General features: G+C 26.4%; 1 protein-coding gene across 1 annotated transcript; it reads left to right on the top strand.

The window, feature by feature from the left end:
* Nucleotides 1-623: 623 nt before the first annotated feature.
* LOC107455905 (saccharopine dehydrogenase-like oxidoreductase) lies at nucleotides 624-23,717 on the top strand. Its single transcript, XM_071184291.1, is given in 12 exon segments — nucleotides 624-933; nucleotides 1,475-1,581; nucleotides 2,692-2,772; nucleotides 5,363-5,492; nucleotides 6,310-6,359; nucleotides 7,410-7,552; nucleotides 8,758-8,878; nucleotides 9,634-9,753; nucleotides 10,448-10,504; nucleotides 11,862-11,985; nucleotides 20,645-20,726; nucleotides 21,709-23,717. Coding segments are annotated over 12 exon segments (1,302 nt in total). The 5' UTR covers nucleotides 624-746; the 3' UTR covers nucleotides 21,809-23,717.
* Nucleotides 23,718-24,126: the final 409 nt, after the last annotated feature.

The following is a 24,126-nucleotide window of genomic DNA, read 5'->3' on the forward strand; positions in this document are numbered from 1 at the left end:
ATTCTGGTGAGTTTGAAGTGAAAATTTGTTTAAGTTATTTAGAGTTATATTGTTAAAAAAGGTGACATAGTTGCTAAATTCAGATAGAATTCGCTTTTTTTGGCAGTTCTGATTTGGTCTCTTTTCACTTGTTTATTACTGTTTGTTCTTGGTGCAAGCCATGCACCAATGAACTTAATTTCAATTTTCGAACAAATTATCTTTTAGGATTAAATTTATAAGTTGGTATTTTGTTAATAAGATAAGTTTTTATAACGATTCTTTTTTCAAATGACAATTCTAGCGTCTTGAAAAGACATGTTTCAAATGACGTTTCTTATAACAATTCTTCTTTTAAAAACAAGTAATAAATCAGGTTACAAATACTCGTGTGCAAGAAATACTACAAGAAAGTCACAAAACACAATGATCACATCACATTGTAAGCGAAATGGCTTTAAAGCACAGCAAAAATAGTAACCCGGGAGTATAGACAGTCAACAGCTCGCAGCGTTCCCAGTGTCAAAAATAACATCCGATATATGGGTCCAATTTGTAACGCTCTCTATAATAAAAAGAGATCATAATAATAGTAAGCTAAATAAAACAAAACTAAGCACCCGGAAACGTATTGAAAATTCCCATCTCTATTCGTAAACAAAACCAAGATAAAAAGGAATAAAGGTTGCAACCGGTATAGGAAGTTTTCTTTTACATGACTGTCACTTTCTGACTTTCTTCCCGCTTTGCTTCAAGTTCATCAAAAAATGTCTGAAATTAAAAATAGAGAATTTGATATTATAATTTTCGGTGCTACTGGATACACTGGCCGATATGTAATAGAAGAATTGGCTCATTCTTCTAAGTCAATTGACATTAAATGGGCTATTGCTGGCAGGAATAAGGAAAAATTAAAAGAATCATTGGATATTGTTAAAGAATATCTTGGACAAGGTAAACTATATAAGAAGTTTTTATATGCTTTTGTGTGATCTCAGTGTTTTTATTAAAATTGTAATTCTAAAAGTATTGTGAAGAATTAATTGACAAGTTTTAAATTTGTATTAATGATAGAGAATGATTCTTTTTGTTATCAAATTGCTGTATGCTTTTTGTAATGTTAATTCCTAAATAACCTCACTTAAACCTAAAAAAAGTAAAATATCTACCAAAGTTTGTTTTACTATCACTTTTTTTTTTGTTTATCAATTTTCACTTTAATTTAAAATTTGTTTAAACTGGTTTAGAAAATTTATTTGTACTTTATACTTGAAAATAAAAGCATTAAATAATATTTCATTCTTGAAAAACATCCTAACTCATCTTTGAATTACTTTAATGCATTTAAGGACATATATAACATTATTTTCTATTATAACAAATTATTATTGAAAAAATCAGCTACAAACTTTTGAACTATTAAAACTTGCACATATTAGTTATAATACAAGCTTTATATGATGAAAAAAATATTAATCAATTTTATTCCTTTTAGAGATTGATATTAGCAAGACTCCTATGATTGAGGCTGATGTTAAGAGTGACACATCTTTATCAAATATGTGCAAAAGGGCTAAGTTGATACTTAATTGTGTTGGACCTGTAAGTAGCCTTTTTCCTACCTTAATTTGGAACTAACTAACCTAACTTTATTCTTATTTCTAATGAAAAATGAGAAAACTAAATTGAAAGAATACCCCAAAGAACAAAATGTCAAGATTTTCTTTCTTTCACTTGACTGCAGGCTTAACTGAAAGGAATTTATTCTATTTTTTTCCCCTGTATCATTAAAATAAATTTAAACAACATAAAGTTTTTATGTATAATTTATAAAGGACGCCTTTTATTCGCAAATTTTGCTGCATGTATGTTGGATTAAGCTGAATTTGTGCAATATTAATCTTTATCTGAAATTCATGCCTTAAATTCTGTTACTTTGTCTAAAGTTTAAAATTTGATAAAATAGGTCAAATAAAATGGTGGACATTTTTTTAATATAAACTGAAAAGGTTTTATAAATGAGTATATTAAAAAAAAATATTAAGTTTTAAAATACTAAATTCAAGATCTTTGGATCATCTTTATTCATACTGAAAGTTTTTATTTATTAATTTAATTCTAAAAAATACTTTTGTTCAATTATGTCTTTCATTGAACAAAACAACAGTAACACCTTTTTAACTTGTTTTATTTTATTAAATAAATGCATATGTGATTTATAATTCAGCAAACATTATATGTGACCTCGGTTTAAAGTATTTGATTGCAAACTATTTGAAATTAACTTTACCTACAACCATTAATTTTCAAAACACTTCAATTTGTAGAAAGTAAGCAATTCATTGAAGAGTTTAATAGTATATTTTTACATACTTATTTAATATCATTGAATTTATACTTGAACATGTAGATTTTAGTTTGTGTTTCTTTATATGACTTTATTGTTATTTATTTTAAATATTTTTACATTTAGCAACACATGTAAATTATGCATCAAATAATATATGTTTTGTGACTTATGTGCTGAGAAACATTTCTATGTTAGCCTAAGTATTCAAAATTTCTTAAGATATGTAGGCACATTATGTGAATACAATATGCAATTGAAAAAAAAAATTTTTTGAAAATATAACAGGAATAGTTTGTTTTCAGTTTTTGTAAGTATAAAACTATTTGCTAATTATTATTTTTTAATTAATCCCTTTTTTTCAGTACAAATTGTTTGGGGAACCTGTAATAAAAGCTTGTTTAGAAAATGGAACTCATCATGTTGATATTAGTGGAGAACTAAAGGTTTAGTCTTTTTTTTTAAAATTCATTTAAAGTAAACATAGCCTTAATGTTTTATTTACACCTTGACACATCCCTGAACTATAGAGCTTTTGTCCCTTTTCAACTCACAAATCCTAGTTTACTTGTTATCCATTGTTTGTTTAATCTAATTGTATTTGAGGCTTAATGCAAAACAAGCAATATCAGTATTCTAAAACTTAGGCTGCAAAATTTTTATAATTTATTTAAAAATTATTGCAATGGCTATTTTATGTTTATGTTATGGTACCAGGGGTCTGTCCAGGCCGAATTTACTACCGTTTAGCGGTACCTTCACGAATTCAACTTTAGGAAAAACGATAGTTTCACAAATTCAATTTTAAGAAAAACGGTAGTTTCACAAAATACTTTTTCTTAAAATTTTATTTTTGTATCCCTTAAGAAACGATAAATCCACATTTTTACCATATTTTTGTGTTGATTTTTAAATAGAACTTTTAATTTTTCACAAATTATGTCTAAATTTTCACAAAATAGGTACCTCTCAGAAAAACCTAGACAAACCCCTGGGTACCAAAATTGACCCAAGTTGTAAAAATAAGTTTTTAGCTGAATGCATGTAGGACTTTTCTCCATACATTGATATTGGTTGTTCTTGTATGAAGTTTCCGGTATTAATTATTATTGGTAATTAATTTGATTATTGTTATCACTGTATTACTGTTTGAATTTAAAAAATTATGAATCCCGAATGCATTTTAGAAATATTACAAAATAATAGATTATCTGATTTAACCAAGGTGAAATTAGGTTCAAATATTGTTTACACCTTTAAAATGATAAGTAAATGATAAAAAAAATGATAAGTATATAATTTAAATAATAATGAATGATTTAAATTATAAAAGGAACTGTCAAAAGAAGATGAATCACTCAGAACAAAGCATCCTGAAAACCTGAATATTTAAAAAAAAAACTAATGGTTTTAAAGAAATAATAAAGGTTAAGAGGAACAAAACTGAAATACTAAAAGAAAAAACTCATTTAGTTTATTCTGAAATTTCAGATTTTCTAGTTAGTGTACTAAGTTTTATTTTTTCCATGAAAAAGTGCAGTACTAGAATTTTATTTAAAAAAATAAAGCTTAATAAATAAAAATAGAAAACACTGCTTATAGAAAATAATAAAAATGAATGAAAGGGAGAAATTTAGGTTAGTTGCTTATTAAAGATAAAATGAAAGATTATAAGAAAGAAAGAAAAAAGCTAAAAGGTACTCAAAATAATTGAAGTAAGGAAGGGAAAAAAAACTAAATTTTTAAACAAGAAAGCTCATGAAAAAGAAACAGGAAAAAAAATTATTCTATGTTTCATTTATTTAATAACTATTCCTTCTGATCTAATCTTTTTAATATTCAATACTCTTGTTATTATTTTCATTTTTATGTCCCAGTCATTATATGGTAATGAGTTTCCTTTAAAGGAACTTTAAATAGGCTCAAATACAAACCATCATAAAAGAAAAAACTAATAATTTTATCCCTTTTTTGTTTTATTTGCATTGAGAGATTTTATTTAAATAATTTTCTCTGCGAGCTTTTACTTTTTTTAAATATAGTTTTTTAGTAATAATTTCTTTTTCCTTCCTTTCTTTTCTCTTTTTTCATTTTATTTTATTTATTTATTTATTTTTTAACCTAGTATTAATTTTTGCTCCTTTTCTTTTTATACCACTAAGCAACTCCTTTTTAAACACTCCTACTGTTTTTCAAAATATATTTAAACTTGATTTGAATCAAATTCATTCAAATGAATTGTAGAAACTTTACAAATACAGGTAGAAAAGAAGAAAAGAAAAATATTTTTTTAGTCATAATTTCTTTTTCCTTCTTTTCTTTTTTATTTTATTTATTTATTTAATTTATTTATTTTTTAAACCTAGTATTAACTTTTACTCCTTTTCTTTTTATATCACCAAGCAACACAACTCCTTTTTAAACACTCCCACTGTTTTTCAAAATATATTTAAACTTGATTTGAATCAAAATCATTCAAATGAATTGAAGAAAAAAAGAAGGAAAATTCATTTACTAATACAAAATTGAGCAAAATAGCAGAAAAGCAGTTCAAGAGCTAATATTCAAGTGGAACAGGTATCACCATTCAGTGAGAAAAATAAAATAAAAATTATAACAAAACATATAAGGCATTTGATAAAAGATGTGACTATGAAAAATTATTTACTGAAACATTGCTGTTTTAGTATATGAAAAGCTTTCTAGAAATCAAGGTCAATTGCTGATTTAAATTTTCGAATGATTGTTGGTGGCAGAAAACACTATTCTGTGCTTTGATTCCAATTTGAAGGTTATAAGAATGTTCTTCAAAAAATAACATTGTTGGCCCATGCATTTAGATTTTTCTTTTGCTGTGATTTTCTTTTCTTTTTCTTCATTTAATGCGTGTTTGGAAAAAAAATTTTTTTTATGGAATATTATGTTTGTTCAAGGCGTAGAAATTAAGTTGCTTGAAACTAATAAGATTTCTGGTTAACTTGTTGAACTCGTATGAACTTATAAAGGATTAATAGTGTAAAAAATATTTTTTAATAGTTTTTAGAAGAAACTCAGATCAAGTATTTTGATGCTGCACGTGAGAAAAATGTTTATATTGTTGGAGCTTGTGGATTTGACAGCATCCCTGGGGACTATGGAATGACTCTCTTGAAAAAACATTTTCCTGGTTAGTTGAAAATTAGCTATTTTTTATTTTGCAATTCTATAAAATATTTATTCTTCAATCTATTAAATAATTTTAATAACATTCTTTTAATATCAGTTTAAGATTTATTGTTTACTTTTTTTGTAACTTTGAATGACTTGTTAAAAAAAAAGTAAGTACTCCTACAAAAAATTCTTTTGATAATTTTGCTATAGAGGTCCACCAGTTTCTGTATATATAAAAGCTCCCAAAATATATTATCTAAAATAATTTTATTCAAATTATATTATTTTTATTTATAATTTACTCTGGATTATACTGAGTATAATATGATCCAGCAAATGCTGATAGGTCAAAAATGTCACTTGTATCTTTTTTCTGACATTTATAAATTTGATGTTTCTTAATAAAATTTTGTTATTGTACAAAATAAAATAAAAATTACCAAGAATATAAGAGGAAACATTTTATATTATCTGGTCAAAATTTTGCGAAATTGAAACTCGTGTACAGAAATTACTGTGAAACTAATTCTCATGCATTTTCACATAGACAAAATGTTATAACACAAACTTTTATTTTGAACAAATTACTAATTTTCTAAAGTTGTATTTATTATTTTGTTTACATGCATACAATGTTAAGCCTTCAAACCAAACTGGATAAACTGCAATGTAGATAATAGGGAGTTTATTATATTCTCAATTAAATACCTTTATATATTACCTTTTCTATAACCTTACTTTTCTTAAAAAAATGTTCTTAACAAATTATAATAGAAATATGTTATAATTAATGTTATTTTCAATTTTAAACGTAATGTTTTAATCTGTTTCAGGTGATTTGAACTCTGTTGAATATTATATCAGCATTGGAGTAGGGCCTGAAGTAAAAAAAAATATTATATATTTTTATTATGGAAATTAATTACATATTGTTCAAAAAATATTTATGCTGTTATTTTATAATGATTAATTCATAATGTAATATTTTAATTTTAAATCAACAATCTATCTTATACATAGTATCAAAAAATAACTCGCATTCCCTTTTTTATAACCTATATAAAAAAGAGTTTTTTGTTTGTAATTTATTTATTGAAGAATAATTTTTCATCACTTATAGTCAATATCAACCTTAATACACTGTTTTTTTATTTATTTTTAAAATATTGTATTATAACATGCTTGAAACTTTAAAGGTTGTGTGACAAAATATATGTCATTTAAAGATGACTATAATGTTATGCTTTCTTTCCCTTTTTCTCAAATAAAATTTTCAAAGGTTCAATTAAAATATTAAATAATTCTTTATTAAATAGTTTACGTTATTCTCATACTTTTTTTGCTACCATTTCTTTAAAGGCTATTAAAAAAGTGCAGTATACATGGTAGTAATTAAACCAAAATAAGTAAATGTTTTTATTTTGGTTTAATTACTACCATGTATACTGCACTTTTTTAAATGTTAATATTAATATAACATTTAATTAATAAATGTTTTTATTTATTATAGCTTTTTAGCAATAATTAGTTATTTATACAATACACTTTTTCTTTCCTTTTTTTTATATTATACCGTCATCTATAGCTCTATTAACTTCAGTTATATTCTGAACTATTAAGCACAAAATAATATATATTTCCAACCACTTTAATGAGTTTTAAGGTACACCTACTCACTTTTTAAGTAAAATAAATCAGATTCACTTACATACAGCCATTGTAGAATTCAATCCAATCCACAACAGTATCATCTTTAACACTTTAATTATCACTCAAGCACTTTTTTTCTGTTCCAAAAAGCTTTCTGAAATGTTTCGCTAGAATTTGTTTGAGCTATCCAATAAAATATCTTTAGTAAAATTTTGTTGATAAAATAACTCTTTATTATTATTATGAGCAGTAGTTTTATTTTATAAAAAAATATGTTTCTTAGGGTCGATCTACAAACATTGGAACTTTTCTCTCGGCTGTTTACTCATTTTGGGATAATATGTTTGTCAAAGAAGCCGATATAGCTCTGAAAGAAAAGCTGTTTAAAGAAGATCTACCATCACCAAAATATCAATTGCCCTGAAGGTACAGAATTTCAGTTCATAGTGCTATATTTATTAATTCATATTGCTATTTATTACTTTGAGTCACAAATAAATTCTGCTTTGAAAGTAAGTTAAAAAAAAAATTAAATTAGGAAAATAATAAGAAACCTCACAAATTATGGTTTAAAAACACTTCTTTTTCAGAAAAATACATTTGATTTAAGTGCTTAAATACAAATTTTATTAAGAGTCATAACAAGAAAATTGACATAATTTTATTTAAGTGAGTTGTGATACTTATTTTTGATGTATGGCAGTTATTCCTCAATGGTTATATTTTGCATCTTTTTTAACTACTTTCAAATGTAGTGAATCTTGCTAAGTGTAGTAAACTTTTTAATTTGAAATCAATTCAAAGATTTTTTTTATTAGTCATTTAAATTTTGTGTATTTTCAAAAGAGGACATGTAATTAAGGCAAAACTAAATAAATGAAAAAAAGAAGAAGAAAAAAGACTAAATACAAGAACTTTGGGAAATTTTGAGAATTTGTTTTGTGTTAAAGGGATCTGGAACTTCTAAACTAAGTTCACCATTTGTCAATGTATATAAGATGGTTGTTTGAAAATTTTTAGATTGTTTCAGCTTATGATAAAGTATCACAAACTGGTTATTAAAAAGATGAGAGAAAGAAAAGATCACAGTTTCTATATTGTTAAGATCCTTTTTCCATCTTAGCAAATTTTTGTATTATTGAGTATTTATTTTGTGTTATACATATTTCACCTTATTTCATATTTTTAAATTAAATTCAAAAATCAACGTGCTTATTAAAACTTTATTTTATAATTTTAAACATATTTCACACTTTTTTTAATAGTATAATTAAAAACTTTAAATAAGAAATTAATCTCACTTTTATTTTTAAAAAAAAGTCCTACTTATTGTATTGACAGGAGTTATGATGTTTAATTTATTTTAAATTTATCATGAGAAACTCTTTGTAATTATATATGATTATTTCAAAAGAATAAGAATAAAAAGATTTGTGAATTTTTGCTGCTATTGTTACTTTATTAATGCACGTTCAAAAAGGCTATTTTTAATTCCTCAAATTACTATTCCTTAGGATTAATCTATTAAATTATTGGAAAAAATTGCTTTTAAATGATTGGTAAAATATTTTGCTACATATCTTTGTAAAAGGAAACTTTCTTAGTTTAATGTGATAATATTTTTCCCCCAGATTACCTCCACTTTCTTATATTTCTGAGGAGAAAGGATGGGGTCTTTGGTTTCTGGGTCCAGATGAGCGAGTCATTTTAAGAAGTCAGTTGTTTCGCCATAATTACTTAAAAGAGCGACCAGTAAGTTAATGTTTTTTTATGGAAATAAAAAGAAATAAATATGTTCTTTGAGTCAGGATGACAAAAGAGATTTAATTATTGCTATCGCTAGCAAAGTAGGATAGTTCAGGGCACAGAAAGGTAATTGCCTCTCAATAAAGTGGTCCAGATTTGAATCTATAATGATCTCAATGTAAAATGATAAAAAATATCTTGGGTGATAGATGGATAATTTCTTAGATCCTGTTCCTGTCAGCCTAATTGTCAGAGATTTTTTTCATCGATTCAGGTGGTGGAAATCACTTTATATATATATGTGTGTGTAGTGATTTATTGGGTAATGCGGGAAAAAAGACAATAATTAACTTAACAAATTTAATAGTGAAAGTATAACAGCGACATGAATAGCACAGAGCTGCCTGCACACAACGTTTCAGATCAAATACTGTCTAAAGAATCAGTAATTCTAAAGAGAAGAATTAGTCAATTGAATCTATGAAATTTATTGACTTTTCCCTTCAAGACACTCTGGCATCATGAATTACAGGACTTTTCCCTTGTAGACAGTCTGGCACCACTATACTGTTGGTGAATCAAGGATGATAGTCAATAACAACTCCCATATGTATATATACTTGTGTAATTAGAATTTTCTCCATCAATTTGTTTTAATTTATATTTCTATGCAAAACCTAATTTTTCATACTTTAATTCTAGTTTGTTTGTTTTCTATATAATGTTTCTTCCTTGTTTTTAAAAAAATAAATATTTTTTAGATTTTGTCTCATGGTTACATGAAGTTATCTTCATTTTTTACTGGATTGTTACTCATAATGTTTGCTGGATTTTTTGGATTCATGACGTCGTTTTCTTTCGGTCGATACCTATTGGCAAAGGTTTGTTGTACTACAAAACAAAAAATATATATTGTACTGTTAAAAAGTAGAAATTAAATTTGTTTTAATTAAATTTTTTAACAAATTATTGTATCATTATTGATGTTGGAGGATTTTAAATCTATTGAATCTTTAATTTGAGTATTTTAGCATATTTAAATTATAATGTATGCATCCAATGTAAATTTTTGCAATTTAGTAGCTGATAATTAATTTAGCGCTTGCAAAGAAGGCAGAATTTATTCACTACTTTTTTTTGCTTTCTGCAGCATGTGATTCAATTAAATTGTATGTAAAACAGACACAAAGAACTGCAATAATTAATGTCCTTGCATAAAAATACCATTTTAAATTTGCAGCATTAGTACTTTTCATTTAAGTAAAAAAAAAATCTATCGCTTTTTTTTTCTTTTTACATGAATGCACTTGGCAATATATCTATACCATTTTGAAAACATCTTTAATATTTGTCATTAAGAATTTATTTTAATTTTTTTTCTAAAGATGAGTGTGTAGGAGCTTGTTTAAAAATAATGTAGAAAAGAACATAGTCTTATTTTTATACCAAATAGATTTGCATTAAAGAAAATACTGTAATATAATTTTAAAGTGTTTTTATTTTTATCTCTTCCAAAAAGTGAGAGTTGTTTGTTATTCATTGCTTTTAAATACTTTCATTATTATTTTATTATAGTACCCATCTTTTTTTACTGCTGGTGTATTTTCAAGTACTGGGCCAACTCGAAAACAAGTATGTTGAAGATAATTTATTTCCCATTTTTGGACCAATTATCATTTTCCAATAACATTTTACTGATATTTCATTACTTGAAATTTTAAATACTCTAACATAAGTGCGCATTGTCTCTAATTTTTATGTCATCACTTGAACTCTTGAAAAATTTAAATATCTCTCCTATGGTCAAAAGTATCTCACTACAAGCAGAGGAACTGCTGTAGTTTGCTGCTTTTTTAAGTAATTTTTAGTACAGTGCTCTAATTTTTAAAAGTAAGTGAAAAGAATTGGTTTGAAGTAGGAGACAGCTAAGATCGAATCTTCACAGCCGAAAAACAAGGTTAAAACTCTGTACTTCCTGTGCTACTTTATGGAAACGAAACTTGGACTCTAAACTCAGATATACAGTGGACACTAGACACATTCGATAAAAAGATCCTCAGAGCCATCTTTGGCTCAATTTAAGAAAGGGGATGCTTTGGAACCAGATATAACTTCGAGCTCTACCGACTCTATAAGCAACTCCAAATTTCACAAATAATCTGCAGTAATACCCTGAGATGGCTGGGCCATCTATGGAGAAGCTCTTAAACTAGCGTCATGAGAATTGTCACCTTTAAGAACCCTGAGGGGTCGCCCCAGATGCAGACCCCCTACTAGATGGCTTGATGACATCGAAAAAGATTTGAAAACCATAAAGATTAGAAATTGGAAGGGAGTTGCCTTTGATAGGAGGCACTGGCATTTGTTAGCTGTTGTGGCAGCCAAGGCCTGCAAGGGGCTGAAAAAGAAGAAGATATAAAGTATATCAGATTTTAATAAAAAATTTGAAATTTTCAAAAAGTAGAAATGTTTCAATTGCTAAAAAGTTTTACTAAAATGCTTCAGTTTGTGCAAAGTTACTAATGTTTTGATAAATGCATTGTTCTCTATAAGAATTTTATCTAAGACGTTTGAAATTTACTAAAGAAAGAAAATTTTATGTTAAAAAATTATCCATAGAATTAAAACTTTTCATTCAAAAATAAATGTTCTGCTAAAATTATTTCATTTCTGTTTAAGTTGCTGATATGAAATGTTAAAAATATGTTCTGAAAAATCTGTTTAATTTAAAATCGTCTGTATATTATACTAACTGCAAAGTGATTGCTGTGTGGATAGGTAAAATTATAGACCAAGTTTAAGTATTGAATTGATGTGACCAAGCTTTAGTGAAGAGTGACATTTCTCCATTTTTTACGATAGAGAATTATTTAAGATAAAAACTACTCTAAACTTCTTATTTTGAGAATGATTTTTAAAAAAGAAATCTAAATGTCTGATAAAAACCTAAAGATTTTAAATAATTTATATACATTTATATTCCTTTTAGGTGATGGAAGGAAGTACTAAGTTGACATTATATGGCCTAGGATGGAAAGAAAAACTGTCAGATCCCACTGACCAGCACACCACTAAACCTGACACCAGAATGAAACTCACCATTAGGGGACCAGGTTAATATTATTTTTTTATTCTTAATATATTTCTTTGGTTAAAAACAATAGCTAAACATAAAAAAATCAAGTAATCCCACAATAGCCAGTTGTTGGAGTAGTGGCTATGTGGTTAGTATTATGCACTGGCCACTTTAGATTTATGGATTACTTTAGATAATTTTATAACCATATAATAACTGAAACTTATGTTGCTTCAAAAAATCACTAAGAATAGCACCCCTGCCTTTTACTCCACAGCTTAATGTCTTAAGAGGCTCTTCATTCTCCCGACCGAACCCAACTGTCATACGGGTGGAGATGGAGAGGGAAAATTCTAAATATGTTTTTAATCCTTTTCATTTAATTTTTATAAACAAACTGATTACAGATTTTTATTTTAGTTGGCAGTATTTTAGGATAATCAATCAGAATTTTAGATATAAAGTATGCAGTATTTTAGATTCTCTATTACTTTTTTCTCCAAAAATTATCCCAATACGATTTTGCAATCAACAGTTTTTGAAAAATATTTAATTAGTTATTAGTTTTTAGAGTTTTGATAAGTATCTTTGTTTTTATGACATTATCTTTAAAGCGTCATCCAAATCACTTTTCATTGGTTTAAACTCTAATAAGATTAAATTTTAAAAACTGAAAAACATGTAGCTTTAAATCACTTACTCAAAACCACAAATCACATCATTTTGATTGCTTTAAATTTTTAAGAAAAAATTCATAAATGTTCTAAAAATTATCAAACGCTATTTCTCCTAACTAATTAAGCGACCCCTATATTTCCTATCATTTTTGAAAGTTATTGTTCTGTTTAATAATACTATATAATGAATAGTTTGTTAAATATTAAGAAAATAACAGAAAATACAAATTAGATGTTTAACTTGGAATCCAAGATAAGGAAGGTAGAGAACTCTTAAACCACTGTAACAACATCCATTAATAAAGGTATAAAGATGCAAACATCTTTCTTCATTCTTTTTTTTTTTATTTAAAAATGTTATTTTTAAATGTACTTATACTTTTTTTTTTTTTTTTTTAAAAAAAAAAAATTTGTTCTTTAAAAAAGTACTTTGAGAATAAGNTTTTTTTTTTAATTTTTATTTTCATTAATACTTAAAAATATGATTTTAAAAAGAAACAGTTACAACATACACATGAAAATTAATTATCATTTGATGATTGATGAATGTTGCTCATTATCATTGGGCAATAATTTAATATTGCATTCAATTATGAGGTTCTATTCTTTTTATTAAATCTAAATAATCTAGCTCTTAAGTGCTCCTTCAGCTTGCTGAATAATGTTAAAACATTCAATATTACCACCCTTGTCACAAAATTTTAGAGACCCCTAGTTTAAAGGTATGCAGCTGATAAGAACTAATATCAACTAATAAACAACTATCATAAAATATTATTCATTATACTAGATTTAGGAAAATATAAACTGAATTTATTTTCTTAAGGTTTCATTATCTAAATGAATTCTAAACTCAGTGGCATGACAGCCAAAGAAAGATCAAGCCTATTATGTTCATCCAAGTTTTCTTGACCTTGGGCTCTGGGATGCAGGAGCAGATGCTCCAGTTGCGTATTCAGCAGAATGTGGAACCTATTTAATTCAAGCATGCTTGGTACTTATTTTATCAACCCACTGAATTCAATAAATTTAATATAGAAAAGAAAATTACAATATAGAAAAGAATTAAAAACATTAATGCAAAAATTAATAAAATTAAAAATAATAAAAATAAAACATCCAAATGGAAAAAATGCACTTAGCAGCAGAGGAACCAAGAGGAATTAAACAAATGAGACGATGAAGAAAAATTATTAAAAAAATTGAAAAAATATGACAATCAAAGCTTACCTCATCAGGGGGTACCAGCTTTGAATTTTCATAAAATGCAAATCTTTTTCTATCAAGAAAGCAAGACAAAAGTCAAAAATTCGCTTTCTCTGTACCCCAAAAGTTTTGCCCATGTCCAGGAATACATAAAATACAAGAAAATGTTATACAATATGATTTAAATTACAGAAGCATAAAACAGTAGAATAAAAACAAGACAAATATAGAAGGAAAGTAAGAAAGAAAAATTTACTAGTATAATACAAAATATCATACTATTAAAAATACAGAAGCATAAACATTCATTAGAATAAAACAAGACAATTGCATTAGGAAAGTAAGAAAGAAACTTACTTGGAATAGCAAGAATTCAAAAACTAAACAACTCACACGGCTGCAAGACACAAATGAGATAAACTAAAATATAGTTTTATGACGTCACTACCTTCTTAACAACTGTCCTTTTTCTATAAGAAGAGAGAGAAAAAAGAGAAGCCGCGCAGATTTGGGGGAGTCGTTTTCATATTTTAGTTTATCTCATTTGTGTCTTGAAGTCATGTGAGTTGTTTAGTTATTAAATTCTTGTTATTCCAAATAAGTTTCTTTCTTACTTTCCTACTGTAATTGTCTTGTTTTATTCTAATGAATGTTTATGCTTCTGTATTTTTAATAGTATGTTATTTTGTATTATACTAGTAAATTTTTCTTTCTTACTTTCCTTCTATATTTGTCTTGTTTTTATTCTACTGCTTTATGCTTCTGTAATTTAAATCGTATTGTATAACAAATTATGCTACTTTTCCTTGTGATTATATATTCTTGGGCACTGGCAAAACTTTTGGGGTACAGAGAAAGCGAATTTTTGTCTTGCTTTCTTGATAGAAAAAGTTTTGCATTTTATGACAATTCAAAGCTGGTACCTCAGCTGATGACGTCAGCTTTGATTGTCATATTTTTTTCAATGTTTTTTCAATTTTTTTACTAATTTTTCTTCATTGTCTCATTTGTTATATAAATGTAACTCACCCTTTTTATTATTTTATCATAAAAATTCTGGAAAAGCTCTAAAAATTATCTTCCTGTTCTAAATTTACTTTAATAAGTGTTTATATTTAATGTATTTTTTCAATTAATGTTTATTTAACAAAGAAAATTCTCCTTAATTTTTTTAAAATCTCTTTTTCTTCTTTAATTTAGAGCCTGCATATCCATTAACTGCTCTGTGCATGGTACAAGCTGGTTTGACAATACTCCAAGACCAAGATAAACTACCTTTAGAGTAAGTCAACACATCACTATAAATTATTGATCTAGAGTACTGAGCTGATAAAAAAAGGAAAATATTTTATTTTTGTTGTAAAGGAAAATTATTTGTTTTTTTGTATTTTTTATTAATAAATTTTATTAATGCTACCAAGAACTATTTTAAAATTATGTTTTGAACCTATAATTAACTCACCTTAAATTTTTTTTAAAAAAAAGAAATCTAATGTTATTAATCTTTATTTTAACAAGTAGTCATAAGTAACATTTTCTTTACGGGTTTGAAAAGACAATTTCATATCTTTTCAGGAGTTCATCTACTATTCTGATTTAAAAACTAAAACCATTCATGCTGAATTAAAAAAAATTTGAAATTATGTAAAAAGCTTAGGGCTATAGTGATTTAGAAATTAATACATGAACTGTTTTGTAATCATTCCAGTTAAGTGCTGCTCCAAACTGTTTCAGTTCACTCTGGTTTTTCCAACCCACTCTAAAACAGGCCTTTTTTTTTTCACCAGCATCCCAAATGCTCCTGTGAATATTCCAAATTGCTTCGATCTACTCAGTACTTTCCCTCCTGCACCAAGACAGGCATTTTTTTTTTCTCTGTCAGTCTATTTATTAGCAATTGTTCACATTTCTCTGAGTGATTTAAGCTGTTTCAATCTTTTGTTTTACTAACCTATTCCAAAACTGGCCGTTTTTTCCACTCGCACTTTCCCAAATGTTCATATTCCTGTGAGTGCTCCAAACCACTTTGATCTATTTTGTTTTATCCCACTTGCTTCAACACCACATTTTTTTCCCCCTCTGGCATTCTTGCCAGAGGGAGAAAAAAAATTTCATATGTTTCTAATAATTCTTCAGTAAATGTTCATATATTTCTTTTCTGTGTACTGTAATTACAAAAGAAACACTGATTGGTTCTGCAAGGAAACAAGAGAGCTATCAAAAGGTTGAGCTTATATTTGTAGTTTAACTACTTTATATTACATGTTTGACACAATAAAGCACTGTGCTCAATTGCGTGTGTTCATATGAGTTGAAATTAACCTAATTTCTGAAATGCAAATTCTACTGATGTTTTTACGTTTTTACAGAATTTTGAAAATATAAAAGCTATGTTTAATTTCTGGTGAAATGTCTACTTTAAGTACTTATTGTGAGACAGTGAAAGCTGTGATTGTTAAAAAGGATTAGTCGCAAGCAAACGTAGAAAAATTTAATTATCTTTTACTCAAAGGTTACCTTTTACATAGGGTTAGTTTTTGCTTTACTTACCAATTAACCGTTTCTTTTTTACATTTATGAAATTGTAGTTTTTTAGTTGAACATTGTCTTTAGCTGAAACTCTTACTTAAGCTAGTCAATAACTGTACTTTGTTTTTATTTCTTTTATTTTTTAGAGGAGGTGTTCTCACTCCTGGTGTAGCTTTTGCTAACACTTCTCTCAAACAAAGATTAGAAAACCGTGGAATGACTTTTGAATTTGAAACTCTTAACTGAAACTTCTGATGAAAAGAATGAAGCTTATGAATACTGTGATTAATATGTTGTTACTACTAAGATTTATAATTATTGCTTAACAGGTTAATGAGCACATACTATGATATTTTTTTATAAAAGATTAAGCTTTGAAATGTCAATAGTAACTTTTAAAAACTAATTATTTATGTTAAAAATGTCAGGCATGTAAATGTTTCTATATCTTTTGCTCTAATTGCCTAATATTATATCTGTAGTATTTGCCTTATGCATTTGTTATTAAGACGAAAATGAAGATGAATTTGCTCATCATCATTTTTAAATGCTTCTTATAATATTTTACTTCAAGTGTTAATTTTTTTTAATATTATAAGAGTGTTAAAAAAATTTCCACAGTAAAATATATTCGGTCATATATATATTGTTTATCTATCTGTTTGAAAAAACAAGAGCTTCTTTTCAAAAAATTTTATGTTATATTGTCAATTTTATTATTTTTTTATATCATGTTGTATCTTATTTTTATGTTACTTTTTATAAATTTTTATTAAATAGTATGAGTTTAAATAATGATTTTGTCTTAAAATTTTTTTCTATTTCTTTTAGTTCAAAAATATTTGTTGTTTTTTTATATGTTAGAAAGTAATATATATATACACACACACAGTTGGACCCCGATTTAACGAATTCATCGGGACCGGAAATTTTATTCGTTAAATCAGGGTTCAAAAATAATAATTTTTTTTACATATGTATTCTTAAAAATTACTAGTAATAAACGACTATCTAAATATAATCTATAAATCATGAACTTTTATTCATCAGATGAAAATATTATTACAAACATTGGTTTTATTTTGACAAAAAACTGAGTTATGGAAGTTTGATGACTGTCCTGATCTTTTACCCGAAAAAGTTCCTTTTCAACTTTATGAAGATTATCAAAAACTTTTATCTTTCACTTCCTGCTGCATAAGGTATGTTTTAACAGTTCCTAAGCTACTTAAGGCTTGAGAAAATGGGACAATTTTAACAGGAGCATCGTTTTCATCCGAATCACTGTTCATAGTTTCGGACGAGTCAACACTTTCGGTAACTTCAGTTGCACAAACAGCCAATCCATCATCACATGTAACGTAATCATTGAAGTCTATCCCAGGAGCAACTTCTTCTGAAATGGGGACATCAACGTCAACTTCACCACTTTCTACTTGAGAGCCAAAAAATCCCGCATTCCGAAAACACTTTTCTATCGTACTCTTAGAAACTTGATCCCAAGATTGTCGCACTAGACAGAGTGCATCCAAAACATTGAGCCTGTACTTTTTATCCGCACTTTCATCTAAAGATTCTGTTATCTTTCTCATGAGTAACTTTCTGTAATTAACTTTAACAGATCGAATAATGCCAAAGTCTAGTGGTTGCAGAACACTCGTGCAATTCGCTGGGAAGAACAGCACCTTGACGTTAGTTAAGCGGGAAACTAGAGCAGGACATCGATCGAAAAACAAAATAATTTTTTTCTTCTGCATCCTCGTAGATTTGTCAAGGGTCCTCTAAAAATCTGTGAATAGAGAAGAAGTCATCCACGACTTTTTGTTAGCTGCATAAGTGGTGGGTGAACTCTTCACGTTTTTGAAGCAACACGGTTTTGCCGATCTGCCAATGACTAGTGATTTTAACTTGTCAGTTCCATCTGCATTCGCTGTAAGCAAAACAGTTACTCTTATTTTGCTTTTCTTTCCTCCAAAGCATTTTTTATTTTTATAGCAAAGCGTCTTGTCTGGTTGTAAATCATAAAACAGTACAGTTTCGTCTGCATTGTAGATGTCTGATGGATCCTTCAATCAACTTTTGCTGCTTTTCTTCCCATTCCATAACAACATTTTCGTCCACATCTGCCTTTTCGCCGCATATCATCTGACATAAATTATGTCGGTTCTTAAATCGGTCAATCCAACCATTAGATACAGTAAAGTTCGTCACTCCATGCTTCTTTGCTAATTGAAAAGCCTTTTCTTTCATTAAAGAACAGCTGACAGCAATATTCTTGGACCGAACGATATTAAACCATTCTACCAGTTCTGATTCAAGAGCAGTAAGAGGGGTATCTTTCAATGATTTTCGACGATTTCCCCCCGACTTCAACAGATCCTTTTTCGATTTCTTTGCGCTGTTTCGCAATTTTTGCTAATGTCGACACTGAGATCCCAAGATGCTCTGCTAAAGCATTTTATGGTCCAACGTTATTATCAAATTCTCTTAAAATTGCCATCTTTTCACTTAACGTAAAGCGTTTTCGTTTTCTACTGGCATCCGCCATAATGGACGAGGATTTGAAAATTCTAATCGTCCAGAATCTGCCAAAATTAATGAAAAATATTTTTTCCGGATGCTGAAATAATTCGGTAATTTCCTAGGGGTTTTTAGAGTCTGACTGTATATATATATTCTGAAATGTGAGTGACTGATAACAAACAAGCAGTCTAACTATTAAAAAACAACCTTAATTGTATTTGCACCAATATAATGAATGTAAAAATATAACTTAATATTTTAAAATGTTTGGATTACGCATGAAAAAATTTTAAAAGTGTATTAAACATATTGATTAAGGCATTATAGAATATGCTGATAAGTAATTCTGTTTCTTAAAAATTGTTTTAGTAATTTTTATTTTAAAATATTTCTAAAAAATACCATGTTTGCTAATATATAGACGGTGATATTGTCTGATTTCTATTTCTGGATGTTTTTTCCACTCTTTAATTCTCTCTTACTTTAATACTTCTATACTAATAATAAATTATACTATCTTATATCTACAAAGTTTTCGGAATTAATATTTTTAAATTGTGTTTCTTGTTAACAATTATGAATTAATTATATTAAAACTTGGATTTGCACAAAACATATTTTTGTAATGATTCAAATTGTGAATATCGAAAAGAAATGATATATTTAATCATAAAAAAAAAAATTATTACTATATTTTATTATTTAAACAATAGTATCTCAAATAAAATGTTTTTTGGAATACATATTTGTTTTATTCTTGAAATCTTTTCTATTTAAAATTCTTGTGAAATCAACCACTTTCAATAGTTTTAAAATCTTAGTGTACACTTTTAGTTCAAATGAATCGATTTTTATTCATTTTTAATTACTATCTCATTCATCATTTTTCATCACAAGAAATTTTATTATATACATTTTTATTTGTTATAACAAACAAACAATCTTTTTAAATTGATTAAATATGATTATAATGCAATGCCTGTGAGTTTACAAAATCACTGATCAGTGGAATTATATCCTCTTATTGTCATTATATTTTAAAGAATGAAATATTTAATATCACGATGTTGAAATTTTTTGGTCATCAGACTCGCAATCAGTAATTATCTGAATAAAAACTATTTGGTCATTCAATGAAATTTATTGAAAGAGATAGTGCATGTCGAGGCTGTTAATTGTGACAGCTAGGAAACCATGGAACTGCGGGGTAGAAGCATTGAAGTTTAGGTCAAAGGCCGAAGGTAGGAACATCAAACAGTATTTTTTTTTAATATACTTAGCAAATTAAGTTCTAACTGTTGATTTCTGCTTATTTTTAAATTCATTTCAGTTAATTTTTGGATAAAATGTTAACATTATAATTGTCTTTAGTTGAACTGCTTATATTATTTAAAATTTATCTTGCCAAAATTTGGAAAAGTTTTTAATTTTTATGCATATTAAATTGATTATGTATTATTGATAATATATATAAATTATAATATGATTAATTTATTATTTTTATATATTATTGATATTTAATATATATTACATTTTAGTACATTCAATTATATTTTTAGGGAAGAAATCTTATATCTGGTCTATTATAATCTTATATTTTTAGGGAAGAAATCTTACACAGTTTAATAAATCTCTCAGGAGTTTCATTTTTTTAACTATTCATTTTTTCAATCTTAGAAACTTCAATTTTGCAGCCATTAAAATGGCAAAATTTTGTAAATTCATCTAAGTAATGATTTTATTTTTATATTTTTCTTTTAGAGCCTGCATATGCACTTACGGCTAAATGCATGGTAAATGCTGGTTTGACTATACTTCTTGAAAAAGATAAACTACCTTTAGAGTAAGTTATCAAGTCAATAGAGTGTAATTCTTTGATGTATTAGAAAGACATTTTAGTGATATGTGCTGTTAAAATATTGCACATAAAAGTTTTTAATTCATTTTTATTTTACTGTTAATCACTGAATGTTATGATTATTAGGAGGTAAAATTAATCTCTGGTACTCTATTATGTTGATGCATTCTGTTTGACAGTTGATTAAGATTTTGATTGATTGAATTTTTTTGTTAAATCATAATTTAATCTATTCTTTAAAATACATTTTTAAATTATAATTTTTATTTCGATATTAAATTTCTTTGAACTTTAAAAAGAACCATTTTTAACGATTGTTATATCCATAACTCAAGTTACACTTAATTATAAGCATAGTGTAAAATATGTATTTTAAAAAATTAAGTATTTTCCTTTTCACCTTGCATTGCAGTAACATATTTGCCAGCTTGTAGTGTGTTGGAATAGACTTAACAAAATGATTATACAATAAAAATTATCGAAAGAATATTCTTAAAATTGAGCTACTTTCCATATATTTTAAAGCATAACTGCCTAAGTAATATAGATATATTTGAATTATTGATTAGTCACAATATTTTCACTTTGAAAACCGGGAATTTTGATATTTAAAAACAAATATTGTCACCACTGAAAAAAATATACCTAATGCATGTTTGTAAATATGCATTAAAAATGTGGAGTAGGGTAAACCATCTTCATGTGAAAATTTAGTTTCAAAGCTAAAACCATTTTCAAAACGTTAACTTTGAAAGACCAAACGAAAAATCTCATTACAGCATTGAATTCAGATTTTAAAAAAATTTTGAGAAATATACCTGTTTGTTTCATATTATGGAGAAAAAGTATTTTGGGCTCAGTTTAATTCTAATTCTGCAGGTTTACTAGTTAGTCGTGTTAACACATTATAATTCTTTCCGTGTAATTTAAATCAATGCTAATTGCTTTTCTTTCTATATATTTTCAGAGGTGGTGTTCTTTCTCCTGGTGTAGCATTTGCTAAAACTTCTCTTGAAGAAAGATTGAAAAAACGAGGAATGACTTTTGAATTTGAAAACATCAATTAAAGTTAATTATTAGTGGCCGATAAACTTTGTCAACAATATGCATGTTATTCATTTGTATTCTTCTAAATAAAAATATTTGCCAGTAATAGTATTATAAATGTGGCCCTACTAAATGAGCAGGAGCATATATTCAAATTTAAATGCAGAAAATTGTTCAAATGTATAGCCATTTAAGGCTATAATACCTTAGAATGTATTTTATAGCTTCTTATGTTAGAACTCAGAGAATTTGCATAATTTTATTCAAAATATACTTCAGAAACACATAAAGCATTTATTTAGCCATTTGTGACAATTCTAAGGATGCTTCGGGAACTGAATCTACATTAAACTAAATGGGAAAAAATCAATCTTAATTATCGATAGTACAGTAATCTAGTATTTATGGCTGAATGCTGGAAGAATTATTTCGTTATTTATATGACATCCATATAATGTCATTTAAAAGATAGTTTATTGATGTTCATGTCTAAAAATAGCCAAGATTACTTCTGATATTATCCTTTAAAATATAATCAATGCAAAATAATATTCTCCAATATACTAAAAAATATTTTAAATTGCTTATTGATATTAGCATTTACATTCTATTTCCGAAATTTTTATACTAATTCAACTAGGCATACTATGTTACTTGACTGGCACTTCTGTCCCTCTTCAATATTATTTAAAAAATGTAAAAGATAATTTCCATACAAAACAAGTTATTTTGTGATTATTTTTTACCAAATGGTGAAAAAGTAAATTTTTTCTGAATATGTATATGCAATTTTTTATGTACTTAATTTTTATATGTTTTGCCTATTAAACTGTGAAAGTTATGATTTTTTAAATGAAAAATGAGCTTACAATTTTGACTGTGTTATTTGTTAAATAAAAACATTTTTTTTTTTTATTGTTGTATAATGTGTTTTATCAATTTTAGCCTTGTTTATATTCTTTTTTTTTCAATTAATATTCTAATTTTAAAAAGAAATGAGCTTATAATATTGATTTATCTTGTTTGGTAAATATTGAAACTTTTTTTAATCTTTATTGCTTCATTAATATGTTTTACAGAAATTAAAACATGTTTATTTTGATTTTATTTTTTTAAATGAACTTATAAATGATGTGATTTTTGCTAAATACTGAAACTAGAAATTACATTTATTTTTTACTATTATTAGACTGTTATAAAAATGTTTAGATTTTTATATGCTTAAAAATAATGTAATGGAGGAGCATGTGAAATGTGTTGAATATATGAAATTTAATCTTGCAATGTGTTCTCTCACTTTAAGAAGGCAGATTTTAAAGTGGGATGGTTTCTCGAAACTGAAGGGGAAAATATAACAATTATGTGCTACAAAGATAAACTGCACCTCTTTAAGTATTAGTTTAATGTTCAATATTTGGATTAAAATTCTTTATATCATATGTATTTTGAATAAACAGTATTAAAATTTTAATTACGTTAAAAAGTTTGCAATTTTAATAGCTATTTGCTTTAATTAATAAATAATCTTAAACTTTAGTTTATATGCTTATGATGTGTACAATATTGAATTTTTATTTCTAAATGTTTATTCTCTTTTCAAAATATTCCATTATATTTACTTAATGTTGATGTTTGATTCATTATAATTTTTTATTAATGCTTGGTTGCCTGTGATTAATGCTTACTAAATGTTGCATATTGTGGTATATTATGAATGTTTTAAATCTGGAACTATTTTTTACTTTTTATTCTTACGCTTTTTTGTACTTTGTTGACACCATGACTTTTTAAAATATATATTTGCAGGAAATATATTTTTTATTGTGTATCAGATTGTAAAACCAAAAAATAAAACCTGTTACAATTGTTTGCTACTATATTTTCTTAGAGCAAAGTATATTTTGCTTCAAATAAAATCTCTTGTCGAAATCATATTTGTTTTAGTTTCCACTTCTTTACCTCAATATTGAATTCTCTCTCATATCAGTTAGTCTTTTATATTATTGATTGTATTATCTCATTAATTGATATTTAATTTTTGGACAATTTTTTTAATTTTAATGAAAGTTAACTTAATACAATTGTTATTTTTAGCTATTTTATTGCATGCATTGCTTAAAAAGTTGCCAGACATGTGCTTCAACATCTATTAATATTTAAAGTCTGTTTTCATTGCAATATAAACCAAAAGAAACAATTAGAGACTTTAAAATTTGAACTTAGAAGAGACATGTTATTCCTACATTTCATAAACATTAACCAGAGAAATTTGTCTGTTATTGAATTTCGTCAAATTTAATTTTTTCAGTAAAGGTCTACAGAAATAACTTTTAACATT

Source organism: Parasteatoda tepidariorum, chromosome 8, assembly GCF_043381705.1.
Source record: "Parasteatoda tepidariorum isolate YZ-2023 chromosome 8, CAS_Ptep_4.0, whole genome shotgun sequence".
Taxonomy (NCBI): Eukaryota; Metazoa; Arthropoda; class Arachnida; order Araneae; family Theridiidae; genus Parasteatoda; species Parasteatoda tepidariorum.